The 14,621-nt window shown below is 46.9% G+C and overlaps 2 protein-coding genes across 3 annotated transcripts in view; both read right to left on the bottom strand.

Moving 5' to 3' along the window:
- Positions 1–7,468, bottom strand: part of Glipr2 (GLI pathogenesis related 2) — a 28,469-nt gene extending 21,001 nt beyond the window's left edge. The window contains exon 1 of the mRNA XM_070009776.1: positions 7,388–7,468. Coding sequence (XP_069865877.1) covers positions 7,388–7,400 — 13 coding nt within the window. The 5' untranslated portion in view covers positions 7,401–7,468. The remainder of the gene's footprint in view (positions 1–7,387) is intronic.
- Positions 7,469–11,708: 4,240 nt separating this feature from the next.
- Reck (reversion inducing cysteine rich protein with kazal motifs) overlaps positions 11,709–14,621 on the bottom strand; it is a 59,523-nt gene continuing 56,610 nt past the window's right edge. For both annotated transcript variants that reach the window (XM_070009743.1, XM_070009752.1), the window contains one exon: positions 11,709–14,083. In XM_070009743.1, coding sequence (XP_069865844.1) covers positions 13,862–14,083 — 222 coding nt within the window. In that variant the 3' untranslated portion in view covers positions 11,709–13,861. The remainder of the gene's footprint in view (positions 14,084–14,621) is intronic.

Genomic DNA, 14,621 nt, shown 5'->3' with positions numbered 1-14,621 from the left:
CTCCTGGCACGTGGAGAACCCAACTCTAGCGCAGGGCTCCCTCCGGAGCCTGAGGTGCCTGACCCTCTTTTTGACTCTGCCCCTCTTCCTGCTGAGCATCTGGTGCCTTCCCCACCTTCTTCACTCTCCTCTCCTTCACCCTCTATCTCCTCCCCCCCTGCAGCTCACACCCGGTCTCGCACTGGTGGCACACAACCTCCACCAGACCCCCTGTGCCCTTTGCGAGAGGTGGCAGGGGCTGAAGGTGTAATTAGGGTGCATGCGCCATTCTCAATGTTTGATATTGCTCAGATTGAGAAGCGGCTGGGATCTTATGCCCAAGATTCTAATAATTATGTCAAGCAGTTTAAGAACCTGGCTCAGACCTATGACCTTACTTGGCAGGACATATATCTAATGCTATCCTCTACCCTTACTGCTGAGGAAAAAGAAAGGGTGTGGACTGCAGCCCAGGCACATGCCGATGAAGCTCACCGCCTAGATATTAACTTTCCAGTGGGAGCAACAGCTGTGCCTAGGGAAGAGCCCAATTGGAATTATCAACATAATGCTCCTGGGCGGGAAAGCAGAAATAGGATGATAACTTGCTTAGTGGCTGGCCTTCAAAAGGCAGCCTATCTTCCTGTTAATTACGACAAATTAAACCACATTACTCAAAGGCCCAATGAAAACCCGGCGGAATTTCTTGAACGCCTTACAGTAGCGCTCCAGCGCTATACAAGGCTGGACCCAGAGTCACCAGAGGCTAAGGTGGTTCTCAATACTCATTTTATTGCCCAATCAGCCCCCGATATTAGAAAAAAGTTAAAAAAGGCTGAGAACGGTCCTCAGACCCCTCAACGAGATCTGGTGAGTATGGCATTTAAAGTTTTCAATAATCGAGAGGAACAGGAGATTGCCGATAAGACAGCCCGTGAGAGGGAAAACTATCAAATCCTGGCTGCTGCCATCCGGCCTCCTCTGAGGAGACGCACCCAACAAACACCACCTGGAGCATGCTTCAAGTGTGGGCAAGAGGGCCACTGGGCGAAATTCTGTCCCTCACCACGACCTCCACCTGGACCCTGCCCAAGGTGTGGACAACAAGGACATTGGGGAGTCGATTGCCCCTCCTCACCTCCACAAGGTAGGCCAGCCCCTCCCCCACCCCGCCCACCCAGGCAGGCGGAGCCAGACCGGTCGGAGATTTTCTGCTTGGCTACAGAATGAAGGTGCCCAGGGCCACCTGCTCCCAACAACCAGACCATCACAATGACGGAGCCCAGGGTGTGTTTCTATGTAGCCGGTAAGTTAATATCTTTTCTCTTGGATACGGGAGCGACTTACTCGGTGCTATGTCAATATACAGGCAAGACTTTTCCCTCCCAGATCTCGGTGGTGGGTGTAGATGGCCTACCTACCTGTCCCCCAACTACGGGACCAGTATCATGTAAAATAGAAGACTTTCCTTTTTCACACTCCTTCCTAATCCTACCTCACTGTCCTACCCCACTCCTAGGAAGGGACTTGCTCTCTAAATTTCAGGTCTCCCTTTCATTCCATATCCCCAAACAGCCCACACCTGTTCTACTTTTGTCTTTAGATGAACCTCCACCTGTAACTTCCCAACTAAATCCTTTCCCTTTACCTCCAGATCTTGTCAACCCTCTTATCTGGGATACTTCCACTCCTACTATGGCTAGACACCATACTCCTGTCCTCATTAAACTTAAAGACCCTACCCATTTCCCTGGTACTTCCCAATACCCCATTTCCCTTAGGCACAGGCAAGGTTTAAAACCCATCATCCTTCGCCTTCTTAAACAAGGACTTCTCAGACCCACTAACTCCCCCTTTAACACCCCTATCCTGCCAGTAGTTAAACCTGATGGGACCTATCGCCTAGTCCAGGACCTGCGCACTATTAATGCTGCAGTCCTTCCCATTCATCCTGTTGTGCCTAACCCATATACTCTCCTTTCACAGATACCTCCTGGTACCACCCACTTCTCGGTGCTGGACCTCAAGGATGCATTCTTCACAATCCCCCTGCATCCTGACTGCCAAGATTTCTTTGCTTTTACTTGGGTGGACCCAGACACTTCAAGGGCACAACAGCTGACCTGGACGGTCCTCCCTCAAGGGTTTCGAGACAGTCCCCATTTCTTTGGACAGGCTTTATCAAAGGATCTCCTCTCTCTTCAGGTGTCTCCTAGCATTGTTCTCCAGTATGTGGATGATCTTTTGCTTTGCAGCCCTTCCTTTGAGTTGGCTCGCCAACATACAGCTGACCTCCTCAACTTCCTGTTGACAAAAGGATATAGAGTCTCTCCTTCAAAGGCCCAGATAGCAAAGTCAGAGGTAACATACTTGGGTTTGTCCATAACTCCTACAGAGAGAAGAATTACCCTTGATAGAAAAGCCTACATTGAGTCTCTCTCTGTCCCACAGACCAAGGAGGACATTCTGTCTTTCCTGGGACTTGCAGGCTTCCTTCGTATTTGGATACCCGGTTTTGCTACATTGGCCAAACCTCTTTATGAGGCATCCAAAGGTTCCCTACTGGAGCCGCCAGACCCCACAAAGCCCATTGACACCCCATTTAAAGTTCTGAAGCAAGCGCTTCTTCGGGCTCCAGCACTGGCTCTACCTAACCTCAAGGAACCCTTTATACTCTATGTCACTGAGAAGTGGGGAATTGGCCTTGGGGTTCTTGGACAAATGTCAGGCCCCTCATTTAGACCTGTGGCCTACCTCTCAAAGCAGCTAGACCCAACGGTAAAAGGCTGGCCAGCATGTCTCCGAGCTTTGGCCGCAGCAGCCACCTTGGCACAGGAGAGCACAAAACTCACTTTTGGCCAACCCACTACCATTCGCTCTCCCCACAGACTAAAGGACCTTTTGTCTCATAAATCCCTGTCTTCCCTTTCCCCTTCCCGCCTACAGCTGTTTCATGTTACTTTTATTCAAAACCCTGACTTTTCACTGGAAAGCTGCTCCCCGCTCAATCCAGCCACCTTGCTTCCATCCAATTCTAACCCTCTTTCCCATTCCTGTACAGAGACCTTGGAGGAATTCACACCCCATTTTACAGGTATCTCGGAAACTCCTCTTCCTGACCCAGAAGACACCTGGTACATCGATGGCAGTTCCACATCTACCTCTTCAGGAAGCCGAGTTGCGGGCTATGCCATCGTTAATAACTCTACCATTCTTGAAAGCAGCCCTCTGCCCCCTAGCACTACCTCACAAAAGGCAGAACTTATAGCTTTAACTAGGGCCTTAATTCTAGCCAAGGGCCGGAAGATCAATATTTATACAGACTCAAAATATGCCTATCATATTCTCCATTCTCATGCAGCAATTTGGAAGGAACGTGGCTTCCTGACCACCAAAGGGACTCCCATAACTAATGCCTCACTTATTCTTAAACTATTAGAAGCTGCTTCCCTTCCCCAACAGGTTGCGGTCATCCACTGCAGAGGACACCAGACAGGATTGGATGCCATTACAGTCGGCAATTCAAAAGCAGACCGGGAGGCAAAGCTAGCAGCCCAGAGACAACTCCAGGGACAACTTCCAGCTCCCTTGCTTCTGCAGTCAAGCTCAAGGGACAGCCACAGTGGATTCACCTGTCAAGAATAAAAAGGTCTCCTGCTCCTGCCCCTTCTATGCCAACACTGACTTCGAGGTACACCTGTTCCCCCCTTGGGCCTACCAAGGTAAGGCTATCTCGCATCCCTGAAGATCCGGGTGAGTAACACTGAGCTAACTGCTCTCCTCCCCAAAGACCTCACTACCTCATCCCTTAGGTCACCTCCAAGCCATGGACATCCAATCTTTTCTTTCCAGTAATATATTTGCTTTTCATCTTTGTTCAGCCCCCTGCCTGAGAAGACTTCCTCCAGACTTCATCGAAGAGACTCACTTCTTGCAGACATCATGGAACTGGCAGACCTGGAAGCAGTCACCTCCTACTAGGTCACCTCTCTTCCCCCCCCCTTTCCTTTTTCAGCCATGCTTCTCCACCATGCTGGGTGGGACTACAGTTCAGTAACTTCTTTTCCTGCCTGAATAGCGCATGGTGTTCTTTTCATCTACCCAATAACTACCCCTTTTGTGTGAACCAAAGTGCCTTGACACCATGCGAGATTTTTCACCAATACCATTTCTGGCCTTCACATCCACGTCCACACCACTTCTCTACTCTGGTGAGTGAAACTACTCTACGGCTCTCTGTCACTCAGTCTCTGTCCAGACGTGGCGCCACGCCAGAGAGCTCCTACGGCCTTTAGCTGAAAGGCCGGTCACCTCTGAAGCCGAGGACGCTTGGCTTTGGGGGCTTGGCCATTTCTCTCTAGAGGGCTCTGGGGGAAGTCGGGACGCCGCTTCTGCCTGGTCAGCTCTTATTCACTCACCAGACTGACTCTACTTTTTGGCTTGTGCCCTGAAGAGTGTGACGCAGGCTGGGTCCCGGGGACCCTCCCCTCTAGGTTCCCTCTCAAAGGCTAGCCATTCTAGGTTTAAAAATTGTCAGAGTTTCCATTTGTTCAGGTTTCCGTCAATGCCTCATGAAACTTCTCCAGACTCCGTCCAACAGACTCGCCTCCTCCAGACTTCATCGAGGAATCAACACCCAAGCGACAGCTGCAGCCTGCTGCCTTCTCCCAGCATGGACCACATCCCAGCCTTTTACCCCTACGACGCCCCTTGCCAGCAGGAAGTAGCCAGAGAGAGTCTTCGCCCTTTTTCATAATTATCAAAAGGCTGGAATGTAAGGTCCATTCCTGGACGACGAACAGACCTCGCCCAGTACCTGCGTTACCTAGGCAACTGGGATACCTGGAAGAGGTCACGTCCGCATCTGCTGAGGTCACATCCTAACCTGATGTGGCCACACCTTTCTCCCACCTGATCCCACTTCCCTTTACCTGGACACACCCTTCCCCGCCCCCTACCCTATATAAGGCCTAAACCGCCGCCAGACCGCCCTCTTTTTTTCTTTTGCCAGCCGCGTGGAGTGCCAACCTTGCCTGGTCCCAGCAGGTCTACTGAATAAACCCCTTACCTGAATACCACGTGCGTGGTGCAGTTTCAGTTCTTACTCGGTCACCTCTTTTTAAAAACCTAACACCCCAGACATGCACCCATAAGATAAAACCCAATTTCCAAAGACCTTCTGGGATCAATCACCTCTTCAAAAAGTCTTTGATGGTCTGTCAGAGAGACACGTCCTTCCCCTTTGCAAGCTCTACGCTCTGTACAACTGCTTGCATGATCTCTTCTCACCTCTCACTCCTCACCCTAAACAGCTTCTTAAAAACTCAGTTCACAATCTAAGTGAATACTCCTAAAGACAAGAGATATCCACAGCTTGATACAGAGATAACTGATGAGGGGTGGAAAAGTAGAATAGGCAGAATTGCGTATTCTAGAAAACTGTATGACGGAAGAAGCCAGTAATAACTGATTAAAACATAGCTTTAGAAGCTGGGAAAAGTGGTGTAATTCTACCTTCTTGAGATACAAAGACTGGTAGGCCAACTGGGGGAAAACTCATGATACTCCATCTCTACCAATGGCAGAGCACAATGGTACATGTCTGACATCCCAATAAAGCACAAATAGTAGGATCACAGTCCAAGCCTGATCAGGAATAAAGACTGTATCTCAAACGTAACAAACACTGGCAGAGTGGCTCAAGTAGAGTGTCTGCCTAGCAAAAGCACAGAACTCAGTGTTCAAATCCCAGTACTGACAAAAAGAACAGAAAAGAAAACATGGAGCTTTCAAGATTTTCTTCTAAATTTATAGAGAAAAGAGTTGATTTCTCAAGTATAATCTCAAAGTGCTCTCTCACGTCTGCCAGTTTGCCCAGCACCACCTATCATCCTATTCTTCTACAGGACAAGATCATATGGACCATTATTACGATGGGGAAACAGGCATGGCAATGGAAAGAGCCCTGCATCACATAGCAAGTGGTTAACAGGCTAAAATGCTAAGCATACTTAACAGTAGAACCCAAAGTAAGGCAGGTGAGGACCAATGCCAGAGAAAGCCACATACTCTCAACTCTGGTAACTTATGAATCCAGGTCTTGGAGGACAGACAGATGTAGAGGGACCATGAGGCTGAGAAGCCCAGTGAAGCTGACTTATGAGTCACCATACGAAACTACTATAAAACAGGAACAATGCTGAGATAAACGCAGCCATCACTAACAGCCAGGAGTGAGGAGTCTGGGGAAAGCAAATGTAAGGCTAAACACTTGTGCCAGGCCCACAAAGAAAGGACTACAACGAAGAATGCACAGAGCTGGCCATCCCTCTGTCCTTCTGCATGGGAATCAGGAATGGACTTAACTTGGGCCTAAGAGTTGAGCTTAGAAGGAGGGGCTGGGGGAGAAGCACCGCACAATGACTCATGCCTGTAATCCTAGTTGCTCAGAAGGCTGAGATTTGGGATGGAGTTACGAAGCCAGCTCAGGCAATAAGGTCCATAAGACTCTTTTATTTTCAATTAGGCACCCAAAAAGCCAGAAGTGGAGTTGTGGCTCAGGTGGTAGAGTGCTAGCCTTCAGCAAAATAAGCTCAGGGACAGTGCCCAGGCCCCGAGTTCAAGCCTTAAGAGTGGCACCAAAAACATACAAACATAAAAGAAGCAGGGAGGGTTGTCAGGCAGGGTGGTAGGTGTTGTGAGTGCTTGCCAGCCAGGATGGCAGGCCTGGATGCCTCACATCCAGAGGCGGAGGGGTGTGGAGAGATCTGCACTACAGAAAGTCACCACGACAGCCACAGCCGCGGGGATCCTCAGCAACAGGTCAGAGATAAAGAGGATCAGATCACTCTGCGGCTGGCCTAACACCCAGGGCGCTCGGAGAGGAACGAAGAATGCAAAGACGCACAGAATGTTCTCGGGAGGTCTGAACGCGGCAAGCCGCGCTGTGGGAGGAGATCCTGTAACATTTCGGGGACCTTTTTTTTTTTTTTTTTTCCTCCCAACTCTTAACTTTGTCCTGAAACAAAGCAAAAGCCACGCCTGGGCCAGACGCAGAGCGCGAATCCCCCCAGTGCCGGGAAACCCTCCCTGACGCCATCTCTGGCTAGCAGCCAGGAGGACCCCGCCTCCGTCTCCCCTGCCCCCCTTGCTCTCGCCCTCCCAGTGTCCGCACCGGCCACCCCGGCTTCCCGGATGCTCAGGAACCGACTGGAGCTCTGCATCGGAACGCTTAGCCGCTGGCCCTCTCCATCAGGCATCCAGGGGTCCTGCATCACAGCCGGACAGAGCCCCCTCCCCCGTCCCGGGGAACAGGCCCGCGGCGGGACAGGGTGACGACGACTGGGATCCCGGAGTTAGGAGATCCGGGGCCATCCCTGCGCCCCGACCCCAGGGCCCCGCGGCTCACCTGACTTGCCCATGGCCGGCTCTGCGCGCTCCTCCGCTCCCGCTGCAGCCGCGGTGCGCTGCGCCCCGTCTCCGCCCCAGCCTCGGGGATGGGGCCGGAGGGGGCCGGGCGGCCTCGGCCCCGCCCCCGGCCCCGCCCGGCCCCCCATGCCTTATAAGGCAAAGACAGCTGCAGGCCCCGCTCCCGGGCCACCCGCCGGCGGCCCCGAGAATTCCTCGTGCGCGGGGAATTCCGGCTCCACCCCCGGGCTCTCCAGGTGCGAGGCGCAGGCCTTCGGGACCGCCCTCCGGAACTGTCTCTGCTCCCGGCTCCGCCGGGACAGTGCGCACCTTGCACGCGGCTGCCTGTGGCCCCGCCGCGACCCTGGCACCGCGAGGACCGCAATCAGGGGCGGTTGTGGCCCGCACCACCTGGGGTCAGTACTCACCAGCAGTCAGGTCCCCGATGTGGCCCCTTCTCAGTGACAGGGAGCCCCGAAGGGCTGCTCTCCCTGGGTCTGGGCTCTTCCCCCCACCTTCTAGCTGAGCCGCCCCAGGGAGCGCCCAAGGCTGCCTCGGACCTGTGCACCGGCCCCCATTCTCGCCTTCCAGTTTTATCTCAGGCACTGGTTCAACTAGATTCCTCCATATTCCCTCACACTTGGTCTTAAGATCCCTCATGACTTGTTCTTTATGAGTTATTTTAAAATGTTCGTTTCCAAATATTTGGGACTTTGCCTTGGTATCTTTCTGTCATGGATTGTCATTGTAATTAGGTTGTTGAAACTGGCTTTTAGACCCCAGGCCCACAGTCCAGGCTCCAGTTAGGTCGGACCACTCACCCTTGCACACCAGATAGAGACAGGTGAGGGGCCCGGCACCGGAAGACAGCAGTTCAGTACATCTTCAGCCATCTTTTGAGGTACAGACATTGCCTTCAGGTTAAGTAGGGAGAGTTGGGTGGGTAGAGGGTGATAAAGGTATGCATAGTTAAAACAGTCCCAAGTCTCAGGTGGAGTCTGGTTGACCATTATTAGCTGTTCTAGTCCTTAGAGGAGTTCTGGAAAAATTATCACCTTACTATAGGAGCAGAATAGAAACAAGGTGGTCTCCTGAGTTTGGGGTGGGTTTTTTTTTTTTTTTTTTTTTTTTTTTTTGCCAGTCCTGGGTCTTGAACTCAGGGTCTGGGCACTATCCTGGGCCTCTTTGTGCTCAAGGCTAGCACTCTACAACTTGAGCCACAGAGTCACTTCTGGCTTTTTCTGAGTAGTTTATTGGAGATAAGAGTCTCATGGACTTTTCTGTCATGGCTGGCTTCAAACTACAATCCTCAGATCTCAGCTTCCTGAGTAGCTAGGATGACAGGTGTAAGCCACCACGGGGCTGTTTTCTTTAAAGATAAATGAGTAGAAGGCATTGCTTGTTTGAGGGGCAGTTTGTTTACCACACAAGATGGTTGTCATTGAATATTTTCTTTCTGCAAAACAAGGTGACTGCAAAGGGATTTCAACAGAGAATAGCTCAGAGAAATGGCTACAAATAGAAAGTTGGAGGGCTTTTTGTTAATTCCCAGGACCCAGGCAAAAGCATCTTCTAAGTTGCCTCTTGATTATGGACTATAAATATCCTGTGTGATTTCTTTCACATGTGCTAACCACTATTTTATGGCCTAAGGTGTGGTTTGTCTTGGTGAATATTCCCTGGGCACTTGGAAAGACTATGTCCCCTAAATGCCAATAAAATTGATTGGCAGTATTGTTGATGTCTTTTATATCCTTGCTGATTTTGTCTGCTTGTTCTATCAAATATTGAGACAGGGATATTAAATCTGTCCATTTCTTCTTTAGGTTCTATATTAACTTTGCTTCATGTACTTTGAACCTTTTATTCAAAGTATAAACATTTATGATTCCTATCATCTTGATATTGACTTTTTTAATCAGGGCCCTATGCATGTTAGGCAAATGGTTTACTGATGAGATATGCCCCCAGCCTTTTTTTTTTTTTTTTTTTCTTTCAGTTCTGATAATGGAACCTACAGATTTGGGTATGCTAGGCAAGTGTTCTAGCACTACAATTTATCGGAACTACTCCGTACCCTCAGTAAAATGACTAATTACTATGAAAAGGGAATCTATCTCTGCTAACCTTTCCTGTGAAATGGACTTTATTACATAGCCATTTGGCTTTCTTTTAATTATTATTATTAGTAATAGTAGTAGGCGGCTCATTTAACTTTTTTTCCTCTTTCTCTTCCTCCTCCTCCTTTTCCTTTTTGGTGGTCCCAGTCTTGGGGCTTGAACTTGGGGCCCTAGGCACTGCCTCTGAGCTTTTTTGCTCACTTTAACTTTGTGAACCACAGCTCCACTTTCGGCTTTTTTTGGTGATTAATTGGAGATAAGAGTCAGGTAGACCTTCCTATCTGGGCTGGCTTTTAACTTTGATCCTCAGATCTCAGCTTCTTTAGTATTTAGAACTGATTATAGGTATGATCCACCAGCACCTGGCACTCTAGTTATTTTTGAGACAGGATCTAGCTTTTTGTCTGGGCCATTCTAGACTATGTTCCTTCTGTTTTATGCTCCCTGTTACAGCTGGGAGGATAGGTATACTACCATGCCCAGCTAACTACAAACCTCCTGACTGCCTCCCAAGTAGGACACGAGCCACATGTCATTTGTATTACAAATGACAGTATCACTTGTGAGTAGAGACCTTAGAGCTAGGTATGGTGCCTTCTTTTCTCTCTTTTCCTTGTGAGAACCCTGGACTGGTTACTAGGAGTGAAGATGGTATGGCTAGAAATTGCTTCAATTGTAAGCCACTAAGGTTTGGGGAATTTGCCTAAGCTGACTCTCCTTCCAGAGCCTGCTGCCTCAGGATATGCTGTCGAGAGTTCAAAGTAGACCTGCCTAGTCTGTCCTGGGGCTTGGAAAACCTGAAGCTGCAATCTCAGCACCTGACTGCCACTGTTTCCCCTGGGCCATGTCTGGGTCTGGTCTGCTCCATCTGCCCTGCTCTCCCAGGGTCCTTGGGATGGCCACTTGTTTTCTATTTTCTTTCACTTTTTTTCTCATTATTACATACATTAGTTTTAAAGGTGGGGGTGGGGATTCAGTGAGACATTTCCATCCATGAATAATGTACCTCATCACCTTACCACTCTATCAGTCTCTCTTAGATCCTTTCCCCATTTCTTGGAACAATTTCAATTGCTTTTGCTGCTCTATTTTCATACATGAATATAAAGAACTTTAACATTTACCCTGATTCATCCTTCTGTACTGATAGCCACCTTCAACAGCACTTGTTTTACTTTCCTGTCATTCATTTGTGTTTATTCCTTGTATTAAGGGGCTTCACCATAGTATTTTGAACATGTATATATTCTGATATATTTTGGTATATTTTGATCAAACTAATCCCCTCTATTGTTTTTTTCCTGTCTCCCCTCCCTTACTTTTTTTTTTTTGGGTCCGGTCGTGGGCCTGAACTCTGGGCCTGGGCACTGTCCCTCAGCTCTTCAGCTCAAGGCTAGCGCTCTACCACTTGAGCCACAGCACCACTTCCGGCTTTTTTTCTTTTTGCTAATGTTGTGCTGAGGAATCGAACCCAGGGCCTCATGCATGCAAGGCAAGCACTCTACCACTGAGCCACCTTCCCAGCCCCCCTCCCTTACTATTAAACAGTTTTTGTTGTTGTTGTTGTTGTTTTTTGCTGGTCCTGGGGCTTGAACTCAGGGCCTGGGCACTGTCCCTGAGCCTCTTTGTGCTCAAGGCTAGCACTCTACCATTTTAGCCACAGCACCACTTCTGGCTTTTTTTTGAGTAGTTTATTGCAGATAAGAGTCTTATGGACTTTTCTGTCTGGGCTGACTTCAAACTGCAATTCTCAGATCTCAGCTTCCTGAGTAGCTAGGATTACAGGTGTGACCCACTGGCACCCAGCCTGTTTAACAGCTTTTGAAATTTTTTTTTTTTTTTTTTGTCGGTCGTGGGGCTTGAACTCTGGGTCTGGGCGCTGTCCCTCAGCTCTTCAGCTCAAGACGAGCACTCTACCACTTGAGCTACAGCACCACTTCCGGTTTTCTGGTAGTTTATTGGAGATAGGAGTCTCACGGTCTCTCCTGCCCGGGCTGGCTTTGAACCGCGATCCTCAGATCTCAGCCTCCTGAGTAGCTAGGATTACAGGCGTGAGCCACCAGCGCCCGGCTGAAATTTTTTTAAAATAAAATTAAATCCAAGTTTTATTAAGGATTTCAGATTACACATTTCAAATTTATGGTATGGAAATGGCATAAATGAACACTGACATCCCTTGAAGAAAACAATTCCTCTGCCAAACTCATCCCCATTATATAACAACATGAAATATAATCTTATAATCTACCTCTTCACTTTGGCAATGGCTATTTCCTAAAGGAATGAAAAGTAATGATTTTGCTATTTCTGTAAGTTCATTAAAAATGGGATTCTGTCTTCAAGTTTCTAAGATTGCTTATCCCATCTTCATACCTGAACACATGACATTTGACATTATTCATCCTCCATCATGCTCATTCCCTCTTCCTCCTCCCCCGCTAGCAATCCATGGTTTCTTATTCCAGAGTTACATAGCTGACCCAAGGGTGACTGACTGTTTCATTTCCAGTGTCCATACTGCTTGAAAGAACAAATGACCAGATAAGATTTTTATTAAAATAGAAAAGCTTTCTAGTATATTGCATTGAAGACATTTACACAGAAATAAGCAATTGCAACAAATATGCTACATCAGCACTGAGATATTCTGAAAGCTTTAAGTGCCCACTTTTCAACATTTTGGTATAGTAAGCATATCTATCCCTATGTATTTCAAAGTATATATATATATATATATATATATATATATATAAAATACTGAAAAAAACTTCATGTAAAATCTAAGGTCAGGTGCATACAAACAAGAAGTATTACATTGTATTACATTATATAGCTTATTTCAAACTGTGGAACACATTCAAAGTATCCATTTTTTTTAGAAAACATGCAAATATTTTAATACTCAGTTTGATATCTTTAAATAGATAAAGCACAATTCTTCATAATTCTATATCAAAAAAGTCAGACAGAACATTTATCTACACTGTGCACATCATGAAAAGCAAATGTGTCTCCATAAACACAAGGTACTGGGTTAACACACATGATTGTCACATTACAAATATGGCTATTCACCTTCATAATAAAATAGAAAAATCATGTATTTACATGAACTAATTATTTCACTTTTTTGGCAATTATAAAAATAGCAGCAAATGGTTTAAAGATTGATGTTTAAAAACTCTAAATTTAACTTGATGAATACCAAAGAGTACATGTCTGGTTGTTACAAAAATTGCATGATGTTTTAATGCAATGTGACCTCTCACTTTCACAAAAGTCACAGGCATAAATCAGTGACAAATGAGACTTCACTTACAATATATAATTATTAGAGGGTCATTTGGTCAGCTCTCTTTTACTTAATGATATAGATGGGGTCTTGAATGAAATGTGTAAATTGATTTAGGCAGAGTGGTAAATGCCTGTAATTGCAGGCTGAGGCAGGAGGATGAAATGTTCAAGGTCAATATGGGCTACATAGCAAAAAAAAAAAAGATTTTTTTCCCCCTGTAAATTGAGTGGACCTGATGATTTATATGACATTTTCAAGGACACTTCACCTTGATTTCACACTCTCCTGTATCAGTGGCTCTTCTCTGGACCCCTGCCCCTGCTTCTAGACAAAGAAATGGGGATTATCTGTATATAATCTCGAATACTAGGGCAACCTTAATACTGACAAGAACTCTGAAATGAAGTTTACCTGATATGAACCCAATGGCAAAGTGAGTTTTCTTTTTTTTTTTTGGTCATGGGGCCTGAACTCTGGGCCTGGGCGCTGTCCCTTAGCTCTTCAGCTCAAGGCTAGCTACCATTTGAGCCACAGCGCCACATCTGTTTATTTTGTTTTTGTTTTTTTTCTGTTTATGTGGTGCTGAGGAATTGAACCCAGGGCTTCATGCATGCAAGGCAAGCACTCTACCACTGAGCCACCTTCCCAGCCTGTGAGTTCTCTTTCTAAAGAACAATTATCTCATTGATCAGTACTAAGTTTGAATTCAGGGCTTTGTGCTTGCTCCCACTTAAGCCATGCCTCTAGCTCTTATCAAGGATATTAAAGTTGTTTTAGAGTGGGAACCCCATCATTGATAATATTGTAAATCACAAGGCCGTGATCCACCAGAAAGAGGCATCCTCATGCATTAGTATTTCGAAGAAGAACATATTTACCATTTGTAAAGCGAAGACAAAAGCTCTACATATATTGGTGGATTAAAAAAAAAATACTGTGTGGTGACAAGAGGTGACGTGCTTTTACTTGGCCGCTGTACCACCACCAACCCGCAGTCTTGAATGTCTTTCACAAGGTAGAAGAGTTATGGCTAGGAAGATTTTGCACTTTTTGTGGGCAGTCAGTGACGAGTCCAGAGCACGTGCAAGGCAAGGGCCAGGCTGAGGAGGAGGAGCAGGGAGTTCCAAGAAGGCCTGGCCCCCATGGCAGCTGATGGCAGGCTGTTAGAGACCTGCACCTGGGAGATGATGAGAGCAGACAGAGGGACATGGGATGCCAGAGTGGGGCTGTCAGAGTTGATAAGGGACTCGATCTTCTCTGCTTCCTTATTACAAGCTTCAATCTGGGAGAAAGAGAAAAAGATCTGTTCAACACAAAACTACAGGAACATGTGAAAAGGTCAAACTGGACAGATTCCACGTATATGCCTAAAGTAATGTAGCCTTCTAGGGACCATTCATTCTCTTTGCCTTTCTTTTCTTAGCTAAAGTAACATTTTATTTTTATTATAGCCTTAATTTACTACATTTATATAAGGCATTAAAGAAAGTCAGAAATGAACAAGGCCATTGCCCTAATCAATCAACTTGTCTCATCATTCACTGCCTATGTACTCTAGACTTCATCTTTACTTGGTTAAAGAGTCAATGGAGTGTGCTTCATGCTTCAATGGTTCTTTAAACATGAGGCTAAAGCAATTTAACTTTAACCAGGCTTCTAATGATGGCAGTTCTCAAAGTAAACATCCTGTTTATTGAGCTCTCACTGCTGTCATGCTGAAATCTGGGTTTCACCTGCTCCTAAATTAGAGAAAGAAAAACTGCTTACAAGTCTAGCTTCCTCTACAGCAGGAGCAGAGCCCCGAGGAAGCCAGAGGCTTT

The sequence above is a fragment of the Dipodomys merriami genome, unplaced genomic scaffold (assembly GCF_024711535.1).
Source record: "Dipodomys merriami isolate MVZ:Mamm:240054 unplaced genomic scaffold, mDipMer1.0.p SCAF_11, whole genome shotgun sequence".
Taxonomy (NCBI): Eukaryota; Metazoa; Chordata; class Mammalia; order Rodentia; family Heteromyidae; genus Dipodomys; species Dipodomys merriami.
Note: the sequence above shows the minus strand (reverse complement) of the source record. Positions and strands in the feature narration are given on the sequence as shown.